At 37.9% G+C, this 21,647-nt stretch overlaps 1 protein-coding gene across 1 annotated transcript in view; it reads right to left on the bottom strand.

Annotated features, from left to right (window-relative positions):
• Window positions 1–7,667: 7,667 nt before the first annotated feature.
• Ku80 (X-ray repair cross-complementing protein 5 Ku80) overlaps window positions 7,668–21,647 on the bottom strand; it is a 32,332-nt gene continuing 18,352 nt past the window's right edge. The window contains exons 8-15 of the mRNA XM_071584688.1: window positions 20,843–20,982; window positions 20,626–20,763; window positions 19,822–19,961; window positions 16,182–16,478; window positions 15,762–15,943; window positions 14,085–14,309; window positions 9,530–9,657; window positions 7,668–7,886 (exon numbers count right to left, since the gene is read on the bottom strand). Of these exons, the coding sequence (XP_071440789.1) occupies window positions 7,872–7,886; window positions 9,530–9,657; window positions 14,085–14,309; window positions 15,762–15,943; window positions 16,182–16,478; window positions 19,822–19,961; window positions 20,626–20,763; window positions 20,843–20,982 (1,265 nt within the window). The 3' untranslated portion in view covers window positions 7,668–7,871. The remainder of the gene's footprint in view (window positions 7,887–9,529; window positions 9,658–14,084; window positions 14,310–15,761; window positions 15,944–16,181; window positions 16,479–19,821; window positions 19,962–20,625; window positions 20,764–20,842; window positions 20,983–21,647) is intronic.

Here is a 21,647-nt window from a genome sequence, read left to right on the forward strand (position 1 = left end):
GTAAATTTTCCATATCCTTGCCCAGTATGTTCCACCATGCTTCTCTCACTCTATTAGTTTCCTACCTCATTAATTAACTCTTGGTAACTTTCTCTACTTAATTCTCTCGTTAAATATTTCCTTTTCTCATCTGCAACCCATGGTTTTCTTGTCCTTTTCCTATTTACTGTTCCTATGGTGTCAATTGCAGCTTTTAATATCCCTTTTTTAACATGTCCCCATTTTTTTTTTCTATTTTACCATATCCCTGCCCTCACTCATAATTTTCTCTGCCGCCTGCTGGTACTCCTTTCTTTTTGTCCTGGTCAATTGTTCTACATTCCATTTCCTCACCCGTATACCTTGTATTTTCTTCTAGAATCTCACGTGGCACTTCAGTCTGACAAAATTATGACCTGCTCCAGAAAAACTGTGAATTAGTCACACTATTCCTGAATTTCTGTCCAAACATAAGTCCAAGTGATGACTCCTTGAATCCCCAGGCATTTGCCACCTGCCTTTTATGTTGTTTGGAACAAAGTGCTCCTTATGGTTTAACCATGCCTCTTGCCGAATTCTATTGCTTTTTACGTGTGGTCATTTCTTGTCTTAAAGGGTGATCCCCTTCACAATCCAATCCCCCACCACTATCAAATGTTTCCTTCCAGGAAAATGTGTAATTATTTCCTTTAATCGATCACATACCCTATTTCTTTCTCCCTCTGGTGACCTGTTGGCTTGTAGACCTGAACAATGACCAATTACATTGGTTCAGCTTTTACTTCTACTAATAATATTCTATGAATAGCTTGCTTTATGGTTACTATGCTTCTTCCTACCTTTGTCTGAGTACTATTGTCACCCCTGGCTTGCTCTGTTTCCCTATGCTACATATTGCTCTATGACTATTGTTCCAGTAATCCCTGCTATCCTTCCATCTCACTTTGCTCAGCCCTAAAATGCCTATACTTCCCCTTTCCCACTTTGTATTTTCTAATTTCTAAGTCTTCAACCTTGCCCTATCATTCCAAAATCCTGTTCTAAATAGTTTGGTCCTCTTCTGCTTTGCTACCTTTGATTTTGCTTCGTACAGATATTGTGAGATGACTTCCATGGGAGCCTAGCCTCTCCCACAGCCGGGGGCAACGCATGGGTCAGCAGGCCAAGTCCTGCAGTTGCCAGGAGTTGGACTGAAATCTCTGTCCATCATTGTTTCACGGACTAATCAATGGATGTGGTTCCCAATGCCTTTCTCAATATTGTTTTCAGCTTGACACCATCACTCAAATGGCCACCCCACTGGGGTCAGACAACTTTGAGACCACCTTACTTAGGAGCAGGTGCTTGTGGACTACGTTTCTTCTGGCTCCTACCTTTTGACCTATCTGGCATGGGTGAACCCATCAGGAGAAATAATCCTTGTTCCCCAACAGCCCAGCTCTAGGGGTCAGTAGAACACACAAGACCTTCCATAAAGTCAAGGTTGTGGCTCATGTGGAGGGGGCCTTGCAATATATAATATAATATTGGCTTCATAAACGTTTACCTCACCTTTGAATGCTAACTATAGAGATAGCTTTAATGTGGTCAGAAGCATTAATGACAATGTAGCATCAGAGCGATGCTGTCGAGAATATCTAATTGGTGCAATGGCAACTCAGTTCTTACACTACAGTAAATCTCTCAATATTGTATTCGTCAAAAAACCAACCATATTGCTTATAATACATCATTGGCCAATCCAGCCACTCACAAGTCATCTTCATGGGTACATAAAGAATAACAAGCCTTAACTGTACCATCCTCTTCCCTAGTGCACCCACTGCTCAAGTAGGGCTCAGATTTTTGGTGGTCAAACCACTGAAATATGCAACTCCTGTGGAGAGGGTTCCAAACGAATTTCTGAGTTTCATAAATTGCAACTTGTGCTAAGGAATTACGAGGTTAATCACAGTCTTTTGATGGTAGTAACCAATCTCACACCAATTCAGTGCAGACCCATTGCATCTACTACCTTGATCAAAAAGTTCCCGGAATTTATTCAGAAAATTAAAAATACAAGTTTATTCATCTAAATCTATATTGTCCCCTTCAAAGTAATCCCCATCGACTGCAACACACTTATGCCAGCGCTTGATCCAATCCTCGAAACATTTTTTATATTCGGTTTTCGGTATGTCCATCAGTGCTTCCTGCGATTTTTCCATTACTTCCTCTCGGCTGCTAAAACGCGTTCCCCGTAATGGTTTTTTAACTCGATTGAACAGAAAGAAGTCACAGGGAGCCAAATCAGGTGAATTCGGTGGCTGTTGGATGGTATTTGTTGCATTTTTCGTCAAAAAATTACGAATAATGATAGCACTGTGCGACGGTGCGTTATCATGGTGCAAAATCCACGAGTTTTCTGCCCACATTTCTGGTCTCTTTCGGCGAATTGCTTCACGCAAACGTCTCATAACGCCCAAATAATACTCTTTGTTTACTGTCTGGCCTTCTGGCAAAAATTCATGATGCACTACACCGTTGTAATCCATGAAAACCGTCAGCATTGCCTTCTTTTTTGACTGAAAACGACGTGGTTTTTTTGGTCTCGGCTCATTTGGTGAACGCCATTCACTTGCCTGATGTCTGGATTGCGTGTCGTACTCATAAACCCACGTCTCGTCTCCAGTAATGATCCTTTTGATGAATGTGGGATCGGATTCAGCCTCGCAAATCATGTCTTTTGCGACGTCAACACGGTCTCTTTTTTGCATGAAATTGAGGTCTTTTGGCACCAACTTTGCTGCTACACGACGGAAACCCAAATCATTAACCACAATGTCTTGGGCGGATCCATAGGCAATGTTCAAGTCCTCCGCTATTTCTCTGATGGTTAATTTGCGGTTATTGACCAACATTTCTTTTACTTTATCAATGTTTTCACCGACTTTCGATGTCGATGGTCTGCCACTGCGTTCATCATCTTCGATTGACTCACGACCACTTCTGAACCGCTCGTGCCACTGGTAAACGACCGTTTTTTTTAGAGAATCGTTGCCGAAACACTTTTCCAACATTTCCAACGTCCGTGCGCCACTAAATCCGTTTTTTACGCAAAATTTAATACAAGTTCGTTGTTGCAAATTTAAATCCATTTCTGCAATTGTAAAAAATCGCCAACAAACACAGAGATAGATGTACTCTTGGCTACGTAACTTTTGCAAATGTCAAGTTATGACACTAAGATTTAAAGGGAATATCAACAACAGATGTACCAATTTAACAAAAAAAACAGAACTCAAATCGGAACGATGGGAGCGCCACACGGTGGTTATTCCGGGAACTTTTTGATCAAGGTAGTAATTTCATCCTCCTGTAGTTATTTGGCTTTCGTAATAATTGTGAAAAACATTGCCCACTTCTCTTGGGAAAAATACATTTTAATCTCTTAACTATTAAATTAGGGACTAGAACATTTTTTATAAGTGATTTTACTAGAAACTATTGCCATATTTCTACTCTCTCCATATGGGGGAACAATCTTATCTGCATGAATATTGGCATAAAGCAATGCATAATTAATAATAATACATTTATTTGTCAGGAGATTTGTTGCATATTCATGCATACACAAATATAGGACACATCAGATATAAATTTCACAATTTTAGAAGAGATGCAATATATATATATACATACCAATACACTAGTATAATTACATATTAATTGGTTAAGCTGGAACTGATGCGTAGCAATAATTCCAGGTATTCATTTACAGAATAGAACATATTATTTTTAAATAGGTTGAACAGCTTTTTCTTGAAAATGGGTACTTTTGTTTCATATTTGATTTCATGGGGAAGTTTATTGAATAACCTTAAGCCCATTGCTTTGGGCCCATGAGCAGTATTGTGTGTTCTGACTAATGGTTGGTGCAGGTCCTTGTATATAGTGACTGCATACTGGTCCTTACATAGTGATATGTAAGATGACATTAAATATATATATATATATGCAAGGTTCTGGTAATAAACCAAGTCTATATATGCAAGGTATTGGTAATAAACCAAGTCTTTTGAAGAGAAGTTTACATGGTGCATTACAAGGGGCGTTGCTCATAATACGTATAATCCTCTTTTGGAGTTTGAAGATTATGCCCACATGAGGAGAGGAACCCCAGAAGAGGATACTAAAATTAACACGAGAATAAAATTCACTCTAGTAAATGGATAGAAGGACCTCTAAATTTACAGAATATCTAATATTTCTAATGAGGAAGCATAGGGAGCTTAACCTTCTATGTTATTTGAAAATGTGTTCCTCCCAAGACATGTTTCTATGCAGGATTACTCCCAGGAATTGGGTGCTGGAATTTTGGGGAATGCTCACACCTTCTACATCTACTGAGATTGCACTGGAAGCTTTGTTTTTAATAGTAAAATAAATCAGGCAGGACTTATTTAAATTGGGTTTTAGGAAGTTATGAAAACGCCATTCATTGAAAATCTGAGCCACTTCAGCTGCTCATTCTGTCAAACTGTCTACTGAGGAGGCTGACACAATGATATTTGTATCATCAGTATACAGTAATGAGTCTATTCCCTTAATGAACTTAAGGTTATCTGGGAGATCATTGATATAAATTAAAAATAAAATAGGACCAAGTACAGAACCCTGGGGAACACCCAGTGTTACTTCTCTACCAGGAGAAACAAATTTGGAGCCATTTCTTGAGAGCTCAACATACGGATGCCGTTCACTTAGATAAGATTCAATCCATTTGTAGGGCGTGCCTCTTATACCATAGCATTTCAGTTTACACAAGAGTAACTGATGATTGACGAAGTCAAAAGCTTTAGTGAAATCAAAAAATAATCCTAAAGTTACAGTTCTATTATCCAATCCTATAAGTATTTGATTCACCATGTGATGTGTGGCTGTTGTAGTGGACCTTGTTTTTCTAAATCCATGTTGAGATGTGGATAATAGGTTATATGTTTCAAGATATGATACTAGACGATGATATAAAACTATTTCAAATATTTTCCCCAACTGGTTCACAGGGATATTGGTCTACAAGAATTCATTGCCATTTTGCAACCTTTCCCTTTGTATATTGGCACGATTTTTGCTGATTTAAGAGGGCTTGGGAAAATTCCAGTTTTTAGGGATTCATTAATTAAGAACAGCAGCTGATCCTTAATAGCATTAAACAACCTTTTTATGACTATCCCAGGGATGTCATCTAATGCAGGACTAAATTTGTTAGGGAATTTATTGATTTTGTTGGTTAGTTCCATGGCTGAACATGGGAATGAATTGCATGAGTTAGGAATATGAGAATAATTAGCTGAATTGACGGAAACTGAGGGATTTTGATGGGAGAGGTAGAAATCATTCAGGATGGAGGCCATTTTAGAGTAATCTGATATAGCATTACCAGCGGAGTCCTGCAGTTGAAGATCTTGTACATTATGTGGACCCTTGGATTCGTTAATAATTTTCCAAAACTCTTTAGATTTATTGTCTGTATTAATTAGCAAGTCTATGGTTGTCGAAAGATTTTTTGGCGCACTGTAAGGTTTGGCATTAACTTTTCTTAAGTACTGAGTATTCCTGGTGATCTGCTACATTTGATTTACTTTTGTAATACACTGCGGCATCTTTCATTTTCTTCGAAAGCCAGTGAATTTCATCAGAGACCCGCTGACTTTTGTAGTTAACAGAAGAGCTTTTGTTTTTTGTATGCTTCAGGACACGGGGAAAGCAGATTTCAAAGTAATGTAGATAGGTGGAATAGAAATATTCAAAGCTAAGGTCAAAGGACTTCAAGGAAAACAAATCGGACCACTCATGGGAATTTAATAAATCACAAAAGGCGATCATATTCTGATTAGAGAAATACCTTCTGCAGTATTTTTTACTTTCTTTGGGTAGAAAGAAGTGGGTAGTAATCAGATAGGTGGGCATTAATGGTATTTGTTTGTACTAGATCAAGGTCGATATTAGTTAGTACATTATCTACAACTGTTTGCGAACTAGCACTCTCTCTAGTAGGTTCACTGTTGGTAGCATTGATGTTGAATGACTTTAGTAAATCCATGAATTCCTTTTTAACTTTAGAATCGGCCATAAAATTACAATTGAAGTCACCTGTAATTATTATGCAAGGTTCATGGATTGACCTATGGATTATTTCCGAGACTTTTGTTAGATTGGTCAGGAAAACACAAAATTCACTCTCAGGCTAACGATAAATAGACAGCACATAAAAAACAGTAGTATCCATTTTGAAGCAGGCAACACAGCATTCAAATGATTGTTCTTCATTGAGAAATTTGTATGGGTAACCAATGGGAATACGGGGAAAACAATCAGACAGTAGAATGAAAACACCACCATTTTTGTGAACTGTTTGGCAAAAGGCACTAGCGATGACTTACCCAGGCACATGAAGAGAGTCAAGTTCACTCGCATTTAACCAATGTTCGTTGACACAGATCACATGGGGTTGGTACTCATTTACTAGGACCTCGAGGTCCAGTAATTTATTACGAATGCACTGAATGCAAATGCACTAATGGCATTTTGTAGGATCAACCTGAGAACTCAAAGGGGTGCATTACTTGTAATGGCTATAGTATTGTAATCTAACCATACCACACAGTTCTTGTATTGTGAAATCTTGATAACTTTTGTATATGTTTGTATACTTTTGTTATTGCTCTTAATGCGTATTGGGAAATTTTCATGATGGGTAAATATAAATGATTATTAGTAACTATTACTTTACTTTATAGTTCTGCCTTCTTTTTACTTAGCCAATCCAAAAAGCATGTTTAAACTTGCCATTTGGCCCAATGGTTTTGATGTATTCGTTCTCAAATTCTTTGGACCATTTCTCACCTGTTTTCTTTTTAGACTCCTCAGTAAATGTGCATTTAGTTACGAGTGTTTCATAGCCTTCATGACTTCTTGTTTGCCTTCTGTGAAGCTCAATTCTTGTAGGTCCTTAGTTTCTTCTAGCCAGTTAAGCTTCTTTGGATTGATATCTTAGATAGTCTTTTAATGATTCTATTATTGTGACTTCTATTGTATCCTTTATATTAAAGAGTGAATCTTGACTGGTTTCTTCATGTTAGCAAACTTATTGATAAAATTTCAACTGTTGTTTACCAAGCATGATAAGGAAGCACGCTCCAATCACTTCCACTGAAACACTGAAAATTTTCTACCCTGCAATAAACCACTCCTGCCATTCGTATGGGGTACAAAATTCTCTTGGGAAACTCAAGTGCTGCCATTTAAGCCTTCTCTTCACAAAAAAATCATTCGAGGTAATAATTTAAGTATCCATCAGATCGCCTATGAGACCAAAGTTCAAATCATCTCTCTCCACATATTTTACATTGTTCCACTTTTGTAAAAAATATCCTTCTTTGTTCCCAAGCAACTCATGCATCAGCACTCTACCCATTACTAAGGGAACTGCAGGAAATGATGACTAGTTACCTTTGAATCAGCTTGGATCTTGTTTGTGCAAACCACCTTTGCTTATACCATTATCTGAGGTAGCCTAGCTAATACATTCAATACATATTATTTTTGTATCCTTAACCTTTTAAACATTCATTCATAGGGTTACTTACCACTCGAAATCATCTTAAGAAAGTTCAAGAAAGACAATTAAGTGACACAATGCCATATCTTATGTTTTTATTTCAGAAATCAACACAGTAGGTAATACTGATGACATGCATTATCATGACAAGATGCATGGAGAGGGTGGCGTACATGCATTTCCTCTAAAATCATTTCTGAAGCCTTGCTTTCTTACTGACAAGACACATTACCAGGTTCTGCCATTTCAGTTGTTGATGCTCTCCAATCTCGAAAAATTTGGCCTCCTTTCACATGTCAATGGTCTGCAATATTAAGTGATGATATTAAAATCACAGCGATGTGAAGTGAAAGATGATGGTTTGGATTGAAAGCCAGATATAAGAGGGAAACAGACAATGGTAAATGTGAGTATAAGAGGTCTGTTCAAAAAGTATTGCGAATTTTGAATTTTCATGCGTTATGTACATTTGATTATTGATTTTTTTGAGGCATTATGTATGTGTCTCATTTATGCCAAAAAGTCCGGCCATTTTGAATGTTCAGTTAATTGATGACAGCTGTTTTGCTGTGACGTGTTTTGGCTTGCCTTCAATTTTTGCCTGTTCCAAAAAATGGATCGAAGAATCTGCATCAAATTTTGGGTGAAAAACAAAATTCAGCGCACAGACGCATTCCGAATGTTCACTGTGGCATATGGAGAAGATACCTTGGACCGAAGCAACGTTTATCAGTGGCACAAAATGTTCTCAGAGGGCCGAGAAGATGTGAGGGACAAAGAGCGTGCCGGACGACCGAGCACATCAACAAACAGACGAAAACATTGATGAAGTGAAGAAAATAGTATTGGCCAATCGTCGAATCACTGTTAGAGAAGTTGCTGAGTTATCGATTGGCTCGTGCAATTCGATTTTTACCAATGATTTGGGCGTGACACGGGTCGTCGCGAAATTCATACCAAAATTGCTCAATTTTGACAAAGCGCAGCAACGGATTAAAACTGCTAATGAGGTGTTGGACTCTGTCCACAACGACCCAAATTTGTTCCAGAATGTTGTAACTGGTGACTAATTATGCGTTTATGGTTATGACGTGGAAACTCCCAATAATCCCAATGGAAGCTGCAGCATGAACCAAGACCCAAAAAAGCACGCCAAGTTCAGTCGAACGTCAAAGTTTTGCTCAAAGTTTTCTTCATTTAGAGGGGCGTGGTGCATCCTGAGTTCTTGCCACGGGGTAGAACGGTAAATAAGGAATATTTACTGCAAGTTATGCTCAATTTGCGCGAAGCAATCCGCCACAAACTCCCGGATATGTGGACGAACAAAAATTGGCTTTTGAACCATGACAACGCCCCTGCTCACACATCGTTAATTGTGCGCGGCCAAAAACAACACACTAATGATGCCGCAGCCACCGTATTCTCCAGACCTGCCCCCCAGTGACTTTTTCTTGTTCCCGATCCTGAAGAGGCCCATGAAAGAACGACGCTATGCTACGATCGACGAGATAAAGACCGCATCGAAGGAGGAGCTGAACAAGATCACGAGAAATGATTTTTTTGAAAGTTTTCAAGGATTGGAAAAAACATTGGCCCAAGTGTATAATACCTAATGGCGACTACTTTGAAGGAGACAAAATAGATATTCATGACTAAATAAATAATTTTCGAGGGAACACACAAGCCACAACACTTTTTGAACAAACCTCGTGGAGGTTTAAGAGTATAATAAAATGTAAAGATCTGAAAATGTTTGCTGAAGAGAATTTGAGGCAAGAGCCAAGTCTCATCAATTCTGGATGATACATGATGAAAAAAGATATCTTCCTATAACTGATTTAAATTAAGAAAGCATAATTAATGAATGGAAAAAAATGCCAATGTATAGGTAGTAAAAACACTAATTTTTGCATACTTTAACTGGATATATCTAGAGCAGATACTAACCAGATCCATTTCCTCATCCTCGGATAATTCAGGGGCAGGTGAGTCATTACAACCATATATTTCATTAATTTCAGCATTTGTAAGACTGCTCTCTGAACATTCTTCATTAGTTATAAATCCAAGGTTTCCTGAGGAGTAAAGAAATATATTTTTCGTATAAAAACATCCATGATTTTGAACACATTTCTTTAGCATACCTAAAATTTAATAACTGAAGGCTGTGGCTACTCAATATTGATGCTTGACTGAATCACCATTGCCAGATTAAATTTGTGTTGGCGTATTAACATTATGAAGAAAAAAGATGAATGGCCAAAAATGTTCAAGCACAAACAATATGAGAATAGTCACACATGAACACAAAGCAGTAAAACAGCACATGGGTTTGCCCTAACACAATGCAAAATCTCAAAAAAGATGGTGTGGGTAGCTCATTTAGGCATGCATTACAAGATTAATACTTATCCCTTTAGCTTTTTGATTGTAAATAATTTCAGATCTTACTGCAAGTGCCATATTTACTTTCATTCCTGGAACATGTTTCCACAACTTAGCTTGGGAAATTAAGTCAGTTACGGTGTGAATACAATGCATAACAGAAATAATACTCCAGATCTGATTATTATTTTGTTTAGAATAACGTACCCACCTACAGTGATACTGCCAATTTATAGTGATACATCATTATCACATTTCTGAATAAGGTTTGATTATAGGTCTGAATGTTTTCTATTAAGGGCATCATCAAAATGATATTTTCATCAAAAACAAAAGCTATTCATTTTTTCAAAATTGAAATTTTTCCAAACTAAATGGACACCTACCCAAAATGTAATGGACACACATGGTACATAATTACCAATTTTTAAAAATTACAGAGAATGTCAAGTTTCCCTGAGAATAAAATTTTTTCTATTTAAGAGTAAAATAGGAAAACCTGTTCTTTTGCTACAATCTAGGTTCTAAGAAAAGATAGTGGCCTCACAATGATACAAAAAGTACTTTGACCAAATCCTTGACAATTAACAACAGCTCTCTAATCCAACATTTGCCACAATTGGAGTGCTCTTTTTGCGGGAATGATCAAAATAAATGAGCATAGGAGAGATGTGGGTCTGATTTTGGTGTTTATTTAGTTAATTCTTAACTCGGTAATGTCTTTTTCAGATTGAGGCAGATCTGGCATATTACCTTTACTTGCCTACAGCAAGATCCTACTTCATCGGTTTCCAGTCTGAATACCTTTTAACATTGGCAAAGCGCAGGCATTATCATCTATTCCATTGGGAAGATTATTACTGTCATCTATCAGTTTCAAATGTGACAAATTCCAAAATATGCAAGGGCTGTTCAGAAAGTAACTTACTTTTTGGCCTAGCGTGACGGTGGGTTGGGTTTAGAGCCACCATTTTGGTGTCCAAGCGCCCCTACACTCAATACTACGCATCCTGCAGTGGTAGTGTGTAGACTGTCATTTTTCTACTTTGCTCACAGCTCACCGTTAAAATGTGCCCTGCGTTAGAAAAGCCCACAAGTTGTTGAGTGCAATCTGTGATTAGGTTTCTATGGAAAAAACCACAAGCCTATTGAAATTCATGGGCAACTTGTGCAGTGTACGGAGATGGAATAGTAATGAGTGAAGGCGGAGTGGTGCATTCAGTTTAAAAATGGCCACAGCACCCATGTTCACGACGAGGTCCACCGCAGTGGTCATTAGCCTAGCCTTATGGTGACAGATGAACTGATCAAATAAACAATTCATGAATACCACTGATTTACGATTGAGGATCTCTAAATAGATGAAGCTTGCAAGACAGTGATTTTTTTTTTTTAATGTATTACAATCCTAGAATTGGTGTACTGCAGCCCTCCATTCCTTAGGTTTGAGTGCAGGGCTGCATCTCCTCGGGAGTTTAATGCGGTGGTTTCCCGTTGCCTTCCGCATCGAAGTACTTCGGCCGATTCCGTGAACTTCACTCTCGCCCGAAGCTGTGGCAGTTGATGCCGGGCCGATCTCCTTGATCTGCGCCATCATTGCCTTTTACTGAGAGCTGCTTCCTCTCAGTAGTGGGGTCATTTTGTGCTGCGTGTAAAAGTCGTCGACCGCTGAAAAATATTCTCCCGCAGAATATCCAGAAAAATATAGTATTCTCCGTGCAATGTCTCGAACCGGCGACCCTCGGAATGAGAGTCGAACACGCTACCACTGGTCCACCCCGGCCCCTGAGACAGTGATGCAGAATTGAATTCTGGTGTAAACAAGAGGTTAAAATGTAAGGCCACAGATTTCTTCAGAGATGGAATTAAAAAGCTAGCGTATCATTAAGATGGATGCCTCAATGGGGACTACGTAGACTAATAGTTTAAGAATATGCCTTTAGAATGTATATTATTAAACTTAGTTTTTTTGCTAGGTTCATATTGTATTTCAAAACGAAAATTACTTCAGTCCTCACTGACAACTCTTGGGATTTCCTATTGCAGCGCACACTTTGGCAGTTTGCAATATGAGTGAATCAGAAGAATCACAGCCTGCACACACTCCCACACCAGCAGGATGCGTGCACTGAGGGATGTTTGGACACGGCAAGATGGTGCCTTATCCAACCACCACACTAGGCCCAAATGTAAGTTACTTTCCTGACAGTCCTCATACCTCATTACATTCACTGCTCATACATTTTCTCGTGCATGGAATATAATTGCCCACTAATCTACGAGGGTCATCCGGAAAGTAGTACCCGTTCGTGAAATAAAGACACAAAAGTAAATATTAACAAACATAAAAAATTTTATTTGAAAGAGGATACTTTAAACTACTTCTCAACATAATCTCCAAGCAAATTAAGGCATTTGTCATAACGTGTGACAAGTTTCTGTATTCCTGCTGCATAGTCCTTCGCCGCCAGCTCATTGAGATACGCGAGGGACCCATCTTGCACAAATTTTTGCATAATGCAGATGGTGTTTAACAATTTCATGAACAATTGTTCGAGAAACATTGGGAAAATGCTCACAGATGTCATCAATTGTGACGCGCCGATCGTTCCTCACGAATTCGTCAACTGAGCTCACCAGTTGGTCTGTAATGACAGACGGTCTCCCCGAACGCTCATCGTCGTGTGTGTTCCCCCTCCCCATGTTGAAGTTGCGACACCACCGCCGAACAGACGACTCGTCCATTACATTGTCTCCATACACCTCCTTTAATTGGCGATGAATATCACATGGGCGGACGTTTCTTGCATTGAGGAATTTAATCACTGCCCTCACTTCACAACTGGCGGCGTTCTCAATTTTTTTAAACATTGTAAACAATCACAGAAACAACACAGGCAATGCTAGCGTCACGCAACTTGGCTCAGAGAAGGCAGACAAGCCACTGAAGCTATCTGACCTCGTCCAGCGGCTACTCGCGTCGTCAGCACTTCATGTGGCACGAACGGGTACTACTTTCCGGATGACCCTCGTAATTAGTGATCTTGGCTGGTGTACTTATTCATTAGTACATTAAATGCAAACTGAATGAATACCTACCAATGGCAATGTCATATGTGTTTAGTTAATAATATTTGGTGAATTTTATACAAAGGAGATTGCAGTGGCAAACAAAAATCAATTCATGTTGATTTAGTCTTGTGTCCGCTAGGAAATATTCAGCGTCATATTTAATCTCAAATTGCACAGCATGCCACCTTGTTTAGAGCCATTGGAATTTCTATCACTGTGACTTTGATCCCTCGGAATGGATGGCATGGGGTATCACATATCTATCACAGATGTTTTTGCACAAAAAGTACACAAATATCACACACAAAATGACTCAAGGGATCAGGGGAGACAACAAATACCTTATTGGCAATACAATAATAAATGCATCATACTGTAGCCTAAACTACATTTCAATCGAGTCAGTTCATCATATATTTACGCCTTCAGTGGCTAGAGTTGGGTACATTCTCACATGGATTTGTTCCATGAGCTGGCAAACACTTGAGAACTATATCTCTAAAGAAATGGGAGCCTCAAAATGGCAGAGGTATTAATGAAAATTAACTTCACAAGGTAATATTTCTAGACAGCATAGCAGTAATTAGGGTATCACAATTCATTGTTTGGCTTTTTTCCATTCTTTAAAGTTTTTTTCAGTTGTCCTCAGTTCAACAGCAGCTTAAATAAAAGAGCATTTTTGGGGATGAAGGCCACGTCTCACAGTGCACAGTTACATACACCAAGGCTTACATGATTCTGATGCTTTAATCTCAAAAGGGAAAACATTTTTCCATGAAAGGTGGGGGCACGGAACTGCTTTGTTGCTGGGAAAAGCAAAAATTGTCATTTTATTTTATTATCTCTTAAGGTGGACACAATGAGATAATGACTAGCGGTTCATGATTTCTCTTTTGGTTCACTGAGCTTAGAGGAAATCTTGAAAATGGACCGTCAAATCACCATGGATCACGAAATCATTTCACAAAGTCAATTCAGCATACATGCCAACCATGCAAAGTGGGGTGTTTTGACATGCGCAGGCAGAGATCAAATTTTGCATTACCTTGTTTAATCAGATTCCAAAAACCCATTTTAAACTTCTCCCGGAGCAGTTGGTGAAGATCTTTCATCCAGCTGTTGAAAAATGTAACAGAAACGAGCCTATCCATTTTGTGGGTAATGACTGCGTTCCTCATGACTTTCAAGCAATCTCTGGGTTTTTCAAAATCCACCAATCCAAATGAACTTTCCACCATCCCAATTATAACCTCTTGCATCTGCTTGCAAACTGAAAAAGAAATATTTTCATGATAACTACACCCGAAGGCAAAGAATCTATAAAAAATACTTTACAATTATATTGGTTAAAAATAGTTTTCCCCAACTCAAACAGAGAAATATCTGAACTATCGAATAAACTATTTGTGGGACCATTTAAAACATACGTCCACTTGTGTGACGCCTTTTCAAGGCATCACAACCTGCCCTGTAATTCTGAAGCCAAGAATTTAACGACACCAAAAAGAATAATTTTATTTCATACCAAATGCATATGCATGCATTTGGTATGAAATACTTGAGTTTTCATGAGTTTGAGTTGTTTCGAAATTCCAAGAAACTTCGGGAGATGCCATTGTCTGGAGTTTGTCAATACAGGCAAGCGCATCCCTCAAATATTATTTTTATTGAGTTTATTGTCTGCACCCAGAATTCACAAGGTTTAATCCAAAAGTGCGTTAACTTTTCTTTCCTCCTAAACCCATGGCAAATCTGAGTGGTCAGTGCAGGTCGACTACAGCTGTGGACACATTAGTGGCTGCTAATCAGTGAGCTTAATGCCACAACCGTCCCATTGGCCCAAATCCTCTTCCTTTGGGCCACCAACACTTGACTGGGTTGAGCAGAAAAGAATGCGCATCAAATTATGGCAGATATTTCTACCCATGACCAGTAAAAATTCAAAATTTAGAAGATTTTCGGTGATGATCCCAGGGGGTGAATGAAAACTAAGGTTTGGTACTACTGCTCAAAGGGAACATCTCAAAATGACCAAGATTACATCAGCAGTGGAAGATTGCTGAATTGTGATATGAAAAATGAAGTGGGAACATGGACACTCTAAAGATACAATTTTGAATCGCAATTTGGTCATAAAATATTAATAGGGAATAACTCATCTATGATCCGCAAACAGAAACCCAGAGTGTAGCACCTACAAATTCAAAAAAAGCATGGTGTATAAAAATTATACAGACTGCCACCCTTATTTGATCATCATGGAATGGATCCCCCTCACCTGAACACACAAGTAATGATTAAACCGGCAACAAGGACTACAGAATTGAAGCAAATAAATCAAAGCTAGAAACGTGTATTCCAAAGTCGAGTAGCGTGACTATGAACATAATTAAGAAGAGTGATGCAAATATACTTATCCTTTTGAATTTAGCACTGGCTCACCACCTAAACTACTGGAGGGATTATAACGTCCCACAGCATCCCTCAACAATGCATCTATGTCACTCTTTCATTCTTTTTAGGTGGGGGGGGGGAATCAAACAGCAGTGCGATGGTAAGGAGAATATCTTGGTACCATTGATACTAAAGTTGCGGCATGACATAAAAATTACGTGATGGATTGTGTTTGTACTTGAAAGATATCCCATTGCATATCGCATTCAATTTTGAAATAGTGACATCCAAGTTATGACCACAGCTAAATGTAACAGCAAATACCAACCTTTATCGAATGGAATATCTTCCAGTTCTAATGCTGCCTTAAAATCTTCAATTGGAGATGAACTCCCGACTATTTCACATTCTTCCTTTTTTATTTCCACGCCATATCCATCTTTATCTTCTCTAATTTGTTTAGTTGGCTGCCCACCATCTTCAACGACAGGGTGGCTATCTTCTGTACCCCTAGGAGACAATGTTGACAAAAGCAAATTTTAGTTTTTTAAATTAAACAATTGAGCTTGGTGATGGGATGTGTCCACATTCAATATGATTCAATAAGAAATTAGGAGACTTTATCAAAGTACTAGAGGCCTTTCATACCTTCAATAACAATGCAATAGTGGAGGCACCAGGACACAAAGGACTCTCCTACATAGGTGTAATTGAGGTAATATTAGTACTAACAGAAGCTTAAACATACATGGAAGCAGCACTCCTCTTTCCTCCGCCCTTCTTAGGTTGATCACGCTCTGGCCCCAAGTTTGAAAAAAGCTGCGATATACAATCTAAAGTCTCCGAGACTGATTCTTTTATGGGTTCAGGTGGCTCCGTCAACATTTTATAAACTTCTGGATCTATTTTCGGCAGTGGATCCCCAGGATTCAAAATTCTGCTAGCTACACACCTCCGGATGTATTGTAAATATGGATCAAAAACCTTATGAGGCTGAAAAAGGGCACTCCATTCTTTATCCAACAAGCTATCTTTATCATCATCCCTGAAAAAAAACATTCATTTATACATGAATAATAATTCAACAACATTGATATGTTTGTAATCTATATTGCCAACCCATTTCAACAAACATTCAAAACTACAATTCTCAGCATATTAAATTAAGTGTGAATTACTCATATGCATTAAATAATAGATTGGTCACTATATGGTATGGATTTCAACTACATGTATATTTTGCGAAACTCATGTGTGTCTACAGGCACAATGTTTTCAAAATTATATATTAACAACTTTAAACAGCTCTTCTCAGAAAACATTGCCATACCTTTTCCACTACTTATGTGGGAGTATAATTTTTGAGTAATTATCACTAAGAAATAACTGAGATATCTGGATAAAATTTATTCTGCACATTAATTGATTCTTATGTACATAATGCTGTAAATTACAGCTATTTATGTTGTTTTTTTGTTTCAGGAAGCATAGATGGAAATGACTCGCAGTATGGAAAAGATAGTAGGCACACGGTGTGATTAAGTTGCCTCATTTGAAAGGTTACAGTGTCAAATCCCCACTTTGATGGAATGAAGTTGGTTGATGGAAATGATAGCCCGTCATAAGACAGAGTTGAGAAATGGAAAAGAAATCGTCAAGCTGGCAACTACTTGTCCCTCTCAGACGATGGAAGAAGTGGCAGGCCATCACTCGATGATGGTGCTGCTGCCACAGTGAAGAGAGAGAGAGAGTGGAGGACTTTCTCTTCGCATCACACCGAAGTGCAGGCATAACAAACGGTCAAGGATGAGACTGATCTTAGTTGCAACGGTGTGTGGAAAATTATTCACAAAGACCTGCACATGACAGAGTTGTCCGCACGCTGGGTTCCACGCCTACCACTGACTCCTTTCCAGAAGCAAACACAAGCCATGTGCGATGATGGGACTGGGAATAAAAATGATGTGGCTTCAAAATTTTGCCAAATCCACCGTTATCTCACAAGCTTTCCACTTTTCATTTCCTCCTATATAGACTGCTGTCCATTTCTCTTTCCAAAAATAATTTTGTTCAAGAACTTAAAATGATTCAAGATATAGCAATGAAAAATGGCTGCAAAGAAGATTTGATTATAAAAATACTACACAGAAAACGTTCCTTTAAGCAAACAATCTTTTGTTCAAACCAATTAATGTGGAGGTAATAGGTTACAGATGGTGCAAACTCCCTAATTATGGATTGATTTCACAAAAGTTAGCCAACCTATTTCCTAGGGAGAAATTTAGAATAGCTTTTTGCAATACAAATAACTTAAAATCATTCTTGACTACTACAAAAGACAAAATAGGTACACAAAATAAAAGTGGCATTTATAAGTTAACTTTTAAGGACTGTAGTGCTATATATATAGGTGAAATGGGGAGATTATTAAACACATGGGTGGAGGAACACAAACGCTGTTTTAGAAATTGTGACCTCATGCAATCTCACTTCGCCAAGCATCAATCAAGCAATCAGAAAGAATTTGATACAGGGCCATTTGGTGAACGAATTGTTGTTTGAATACCTCTCCCCAATCCTGAAAGCATCCCTTTCCTTCATGGAAAGACCCAGCTATTCCCCCCCCCCAACTGTGAATCCACCAATCACGTTTCCTGATGCTTAACACCCCTCTCCCCCCTCCCCCTCAACGCCAATCGCAACCCCTCCTCTTTCCCCTCCTCCCCCCTCTCTCACCCACCCCTCCTCTCCCTCATGAATGGTATATTAATGGACCGCGGCTTGATTAATTTGTACCTGATGATGACGCCTAAGCGTTGAAACTAGCAGTACAAAAATAAAGAACAGTGGAAAAATAATGGTGTTCTTCATTTAATGAACAACATAATTCTGTATGCAGATGATGCAATGCTGGCAATGAGCCACAAGGACACTAACTTATTGTAAGCTAAGTTTGATAGCTCATTATTGCTCTTTAAAAAATGGTTCAGCATTAACAAACTGTCAGCAAATGTACTAAAAACAAATTATATTCTATTTAAAAAAAGGAGGGAAGTGTCTCAGTTGAAACTCTGCTTAAAAGGCCAAAACGTTGAAATAGTACACAGCACAAGTTGAAAAGTTTGCCCATTGATGAGTCCTTAAACTGAGGGATCCATACCAATGGTCTATGCTCCACATTGGCAAAAAGTGGATTTATTCTGCAAAATCTTACAAACATTTTAGATTTAAATATACTAAAAATGGTTTACCATGACGACTTTCAGTCACAAATGAGCTATGGAATTATTTTCTGGGGAGCGTCACCTGGCTTCCGTAGAGTTTTTCTAACGTAAAAAAAGATGCAATAGGTATGTAGCCAAAATACCCCCATGGCAAAATTGAAAACTTTACTTGAAAGAATTGGACATTCTAACTTTACCTTGTCTGTACATTCATTACTTATGTATGTTGTTAAGGATAAAATGAAACAACTAATCATCAATGCTCAAGTACATGGCCATAATACCTGACAGAGTGTTAATGTAAATTTATTCTGCCATTTTGCTGCTATGTATAATAGGATTCCCTTTCATGAGGCCATCAAAATTTACAATTTATTTGCCACCAGACATAAAATCCACTCCTCCTAGGGATACATTCATGAAATATCTCAAGTAGTTTCTGATAGATAAATGCTATTATATTGTGGAAGAGTTCCTCAAGTATTGGAAAACTGACACAGTAGATTGTTTGTCCTCCAACTTGTCCTCTGATTTAATTTGTGAATTCCTGGGACCAATAAATATTATTATTATTATTATAAATTGATATTTTTTGTCGAGGTATGACCAGGGGTAATATTATCATAACCAAAACAGTTTCTGGCGTCACAGTGGAAATTCTTCACATTAAACTTAAAATTAAACCACCTGGCTTTTCCACATAAACCACTTTTATTTACGACCTAGGTTTCGTCATGGTATAACATCATCAGGTAAAAATACAAGTCAAACACAGTATATAGGAGGGAGGGAGGAAAGCAAGGATCGGTTGAGGTAGGAAGAGGGGGCGGAGGAGGGGGAATGGTAACATTGATAAATTAGCAGGCTGGGAGAGTGAATTCATGCATTGTTGAACATATAAAATTAAAAAAATATATACTTTGTTGAAAAAATACAAGGTCGTAAATAAAAGTTTTTATGTGGAAAGCTAAGTGGTTTAATTTTAAGTTCATTATTATAACAATTTCTCAAATATATGTATGCATATATTTTTTGTTTTGTGTGGCATGTCTTATGTTTTGCCACTGTAAAATAACAAAATGAAATGATTAATAAATAAATTCAACGTGTGCATTCATCATTTTCTCCCAGAGTCGGAGATATTTCTAAATGCTTCATACTTACACAGGAGTGCTTAGATCCATTCCATCTATTAGCTGGTCAATTGCTGCAAACTGTGCTGCTGTTAAATGATTAACTTTTAGTTCTGGCAGAAGACATTTCCTCATAGAGCTAGCAAATGGAAGTTTGACAAACACCAGGTACTGAAAAATTCCATATTATATACTTAAAAACAAGGAATTTAACTTAATAGGTGATTTGGGATTGGAAGTCTTCCAATTCAAATATTGCCACTCAAGATCATCTCATTTTAAGCCCAAGGAAAGAGTGAAAACATAATATTGCTAGGGCGGTCAATGCCCTTCCCAGTGTTATCTGTCTATTTTAAATATTTTGCAATCTTCTTTTAGTTTGGCAACTTAAAAAAAAACAAACAAACATTTTGTAAAACTTTGTGATAGTATGAAACTTATCATAAGCATAAGTACAAATTAGCTGGTATTTTCTTTGAAGGTGTTTGAGATGACATTTACTGTTGCAACTGTCAATAGTTTGATACGTATCTCTTCACCAGAATTGGAACCAAGAACTGAAGCCAAGAATTGTAATGACAAAAGACGCCGACCACTGATAAAACAACCCATCACCAAAAACATTGTATTCTAGAATATAACTAAAACTGCACAGATCATAGATTCAATCTGAACTAATATTATGTGAAAAGTAAAAAATAAAAGAATGAGTTTTATCCTGGAATAAAATTTTTTTATTCAGTTTCACGTAGCAACTCTCCTACTACAAAATATCTTTAAAATGCATAAACTGGCGTGCAAATATTCAAGAAGATTATGACTGAGTGCAACTCACTTCCTTGTTAGGTTTGATAACAGGAAATAAAGCTCCCATGTGAGGTTTGGTTCGACTGTAGTACATCATTCTCACAATGGCTACAGATTCCAAATGATCGAGGGCCTTGACTAGAGCAGAGAAGGCCACAGCAGCATCCTAAAAGACAACATGTTCAGCGCCTCATGAAAACACACACTACAAGGAGAGAAGATCAGCAGGGACATGCGTTAATTACCTCATCATCATCCCGAGCCACGATGCAAGTGCTGCTCTTATCTATCCAATAGTGACGAGGGACAAATATTTTCCTCGTGACCTTCACAACACTTAAACATTTTTCTCCACTTAGATACTTAGACTGCACCTTGTCCTCCTCTATATTCACATCAAATTTAATATTAGTCACCTTATCAATGCATTTTAATTGAGAAAAAATACCAACACTGTAATTGACACACACAATCACAAAATTTTAAACGGAATCATGTTTCACTCAATGAGAACCCTTGACTCTGATGCAATTCGAAAGCAATTTAGATTTTTACGAAAGTAAATAAAAAAAACAATCACCCTGTCAAAGAAAAAGCATATCTCTGTAATGAGAATATCCTCCCAAAAAATTTGTAAGTGAATTAAGTATGTACCTACTGGAACATAAAAATGGATTCATCTAAGATCTAGTAAGGTCCAGCATTAATTATCTGAGCTTGGCATCATGATGTTTTAGAACATGAACATCTTATGCAAATATGATGGGTAGATTTTCAGCAGAACTGCATCTACCTTCGCAAGTCTAGTGCAAAACTACCCACCGAGCACACGAGGAACTGGAATTGGTACAGAAGGTCGATGGGGAGCTGATTTGATGATTACCTTGAATGAATGGTCGATGGGTTTATGGTTTATATTGCCTATTACCCTCAAAGCATCTCGTTTGGACAACACTCAAGGAGAGAAAACTCATAAACACTTACCTAAGTATCTAAATTTCACTCTAAATAAAAATATGATACATGGTGAAAATTAAACCATTTGCTCAT

The sequence above is a fragment of the Hetaerina americana genome, unplaced genomic scaffold, assembly GCF_022747635.1.
Source record: "Hetaerina americana unplaced genomic scaffold, ioHetAmer1.1.p SCAF_2, whole genome shotgun sequence".
Lineage (NCBI taxonomy): Eukaryota > Metazoa > Arthropoda > Insecta > Odonata > Calopterygidae > Hetaerina > Hetaerina americana.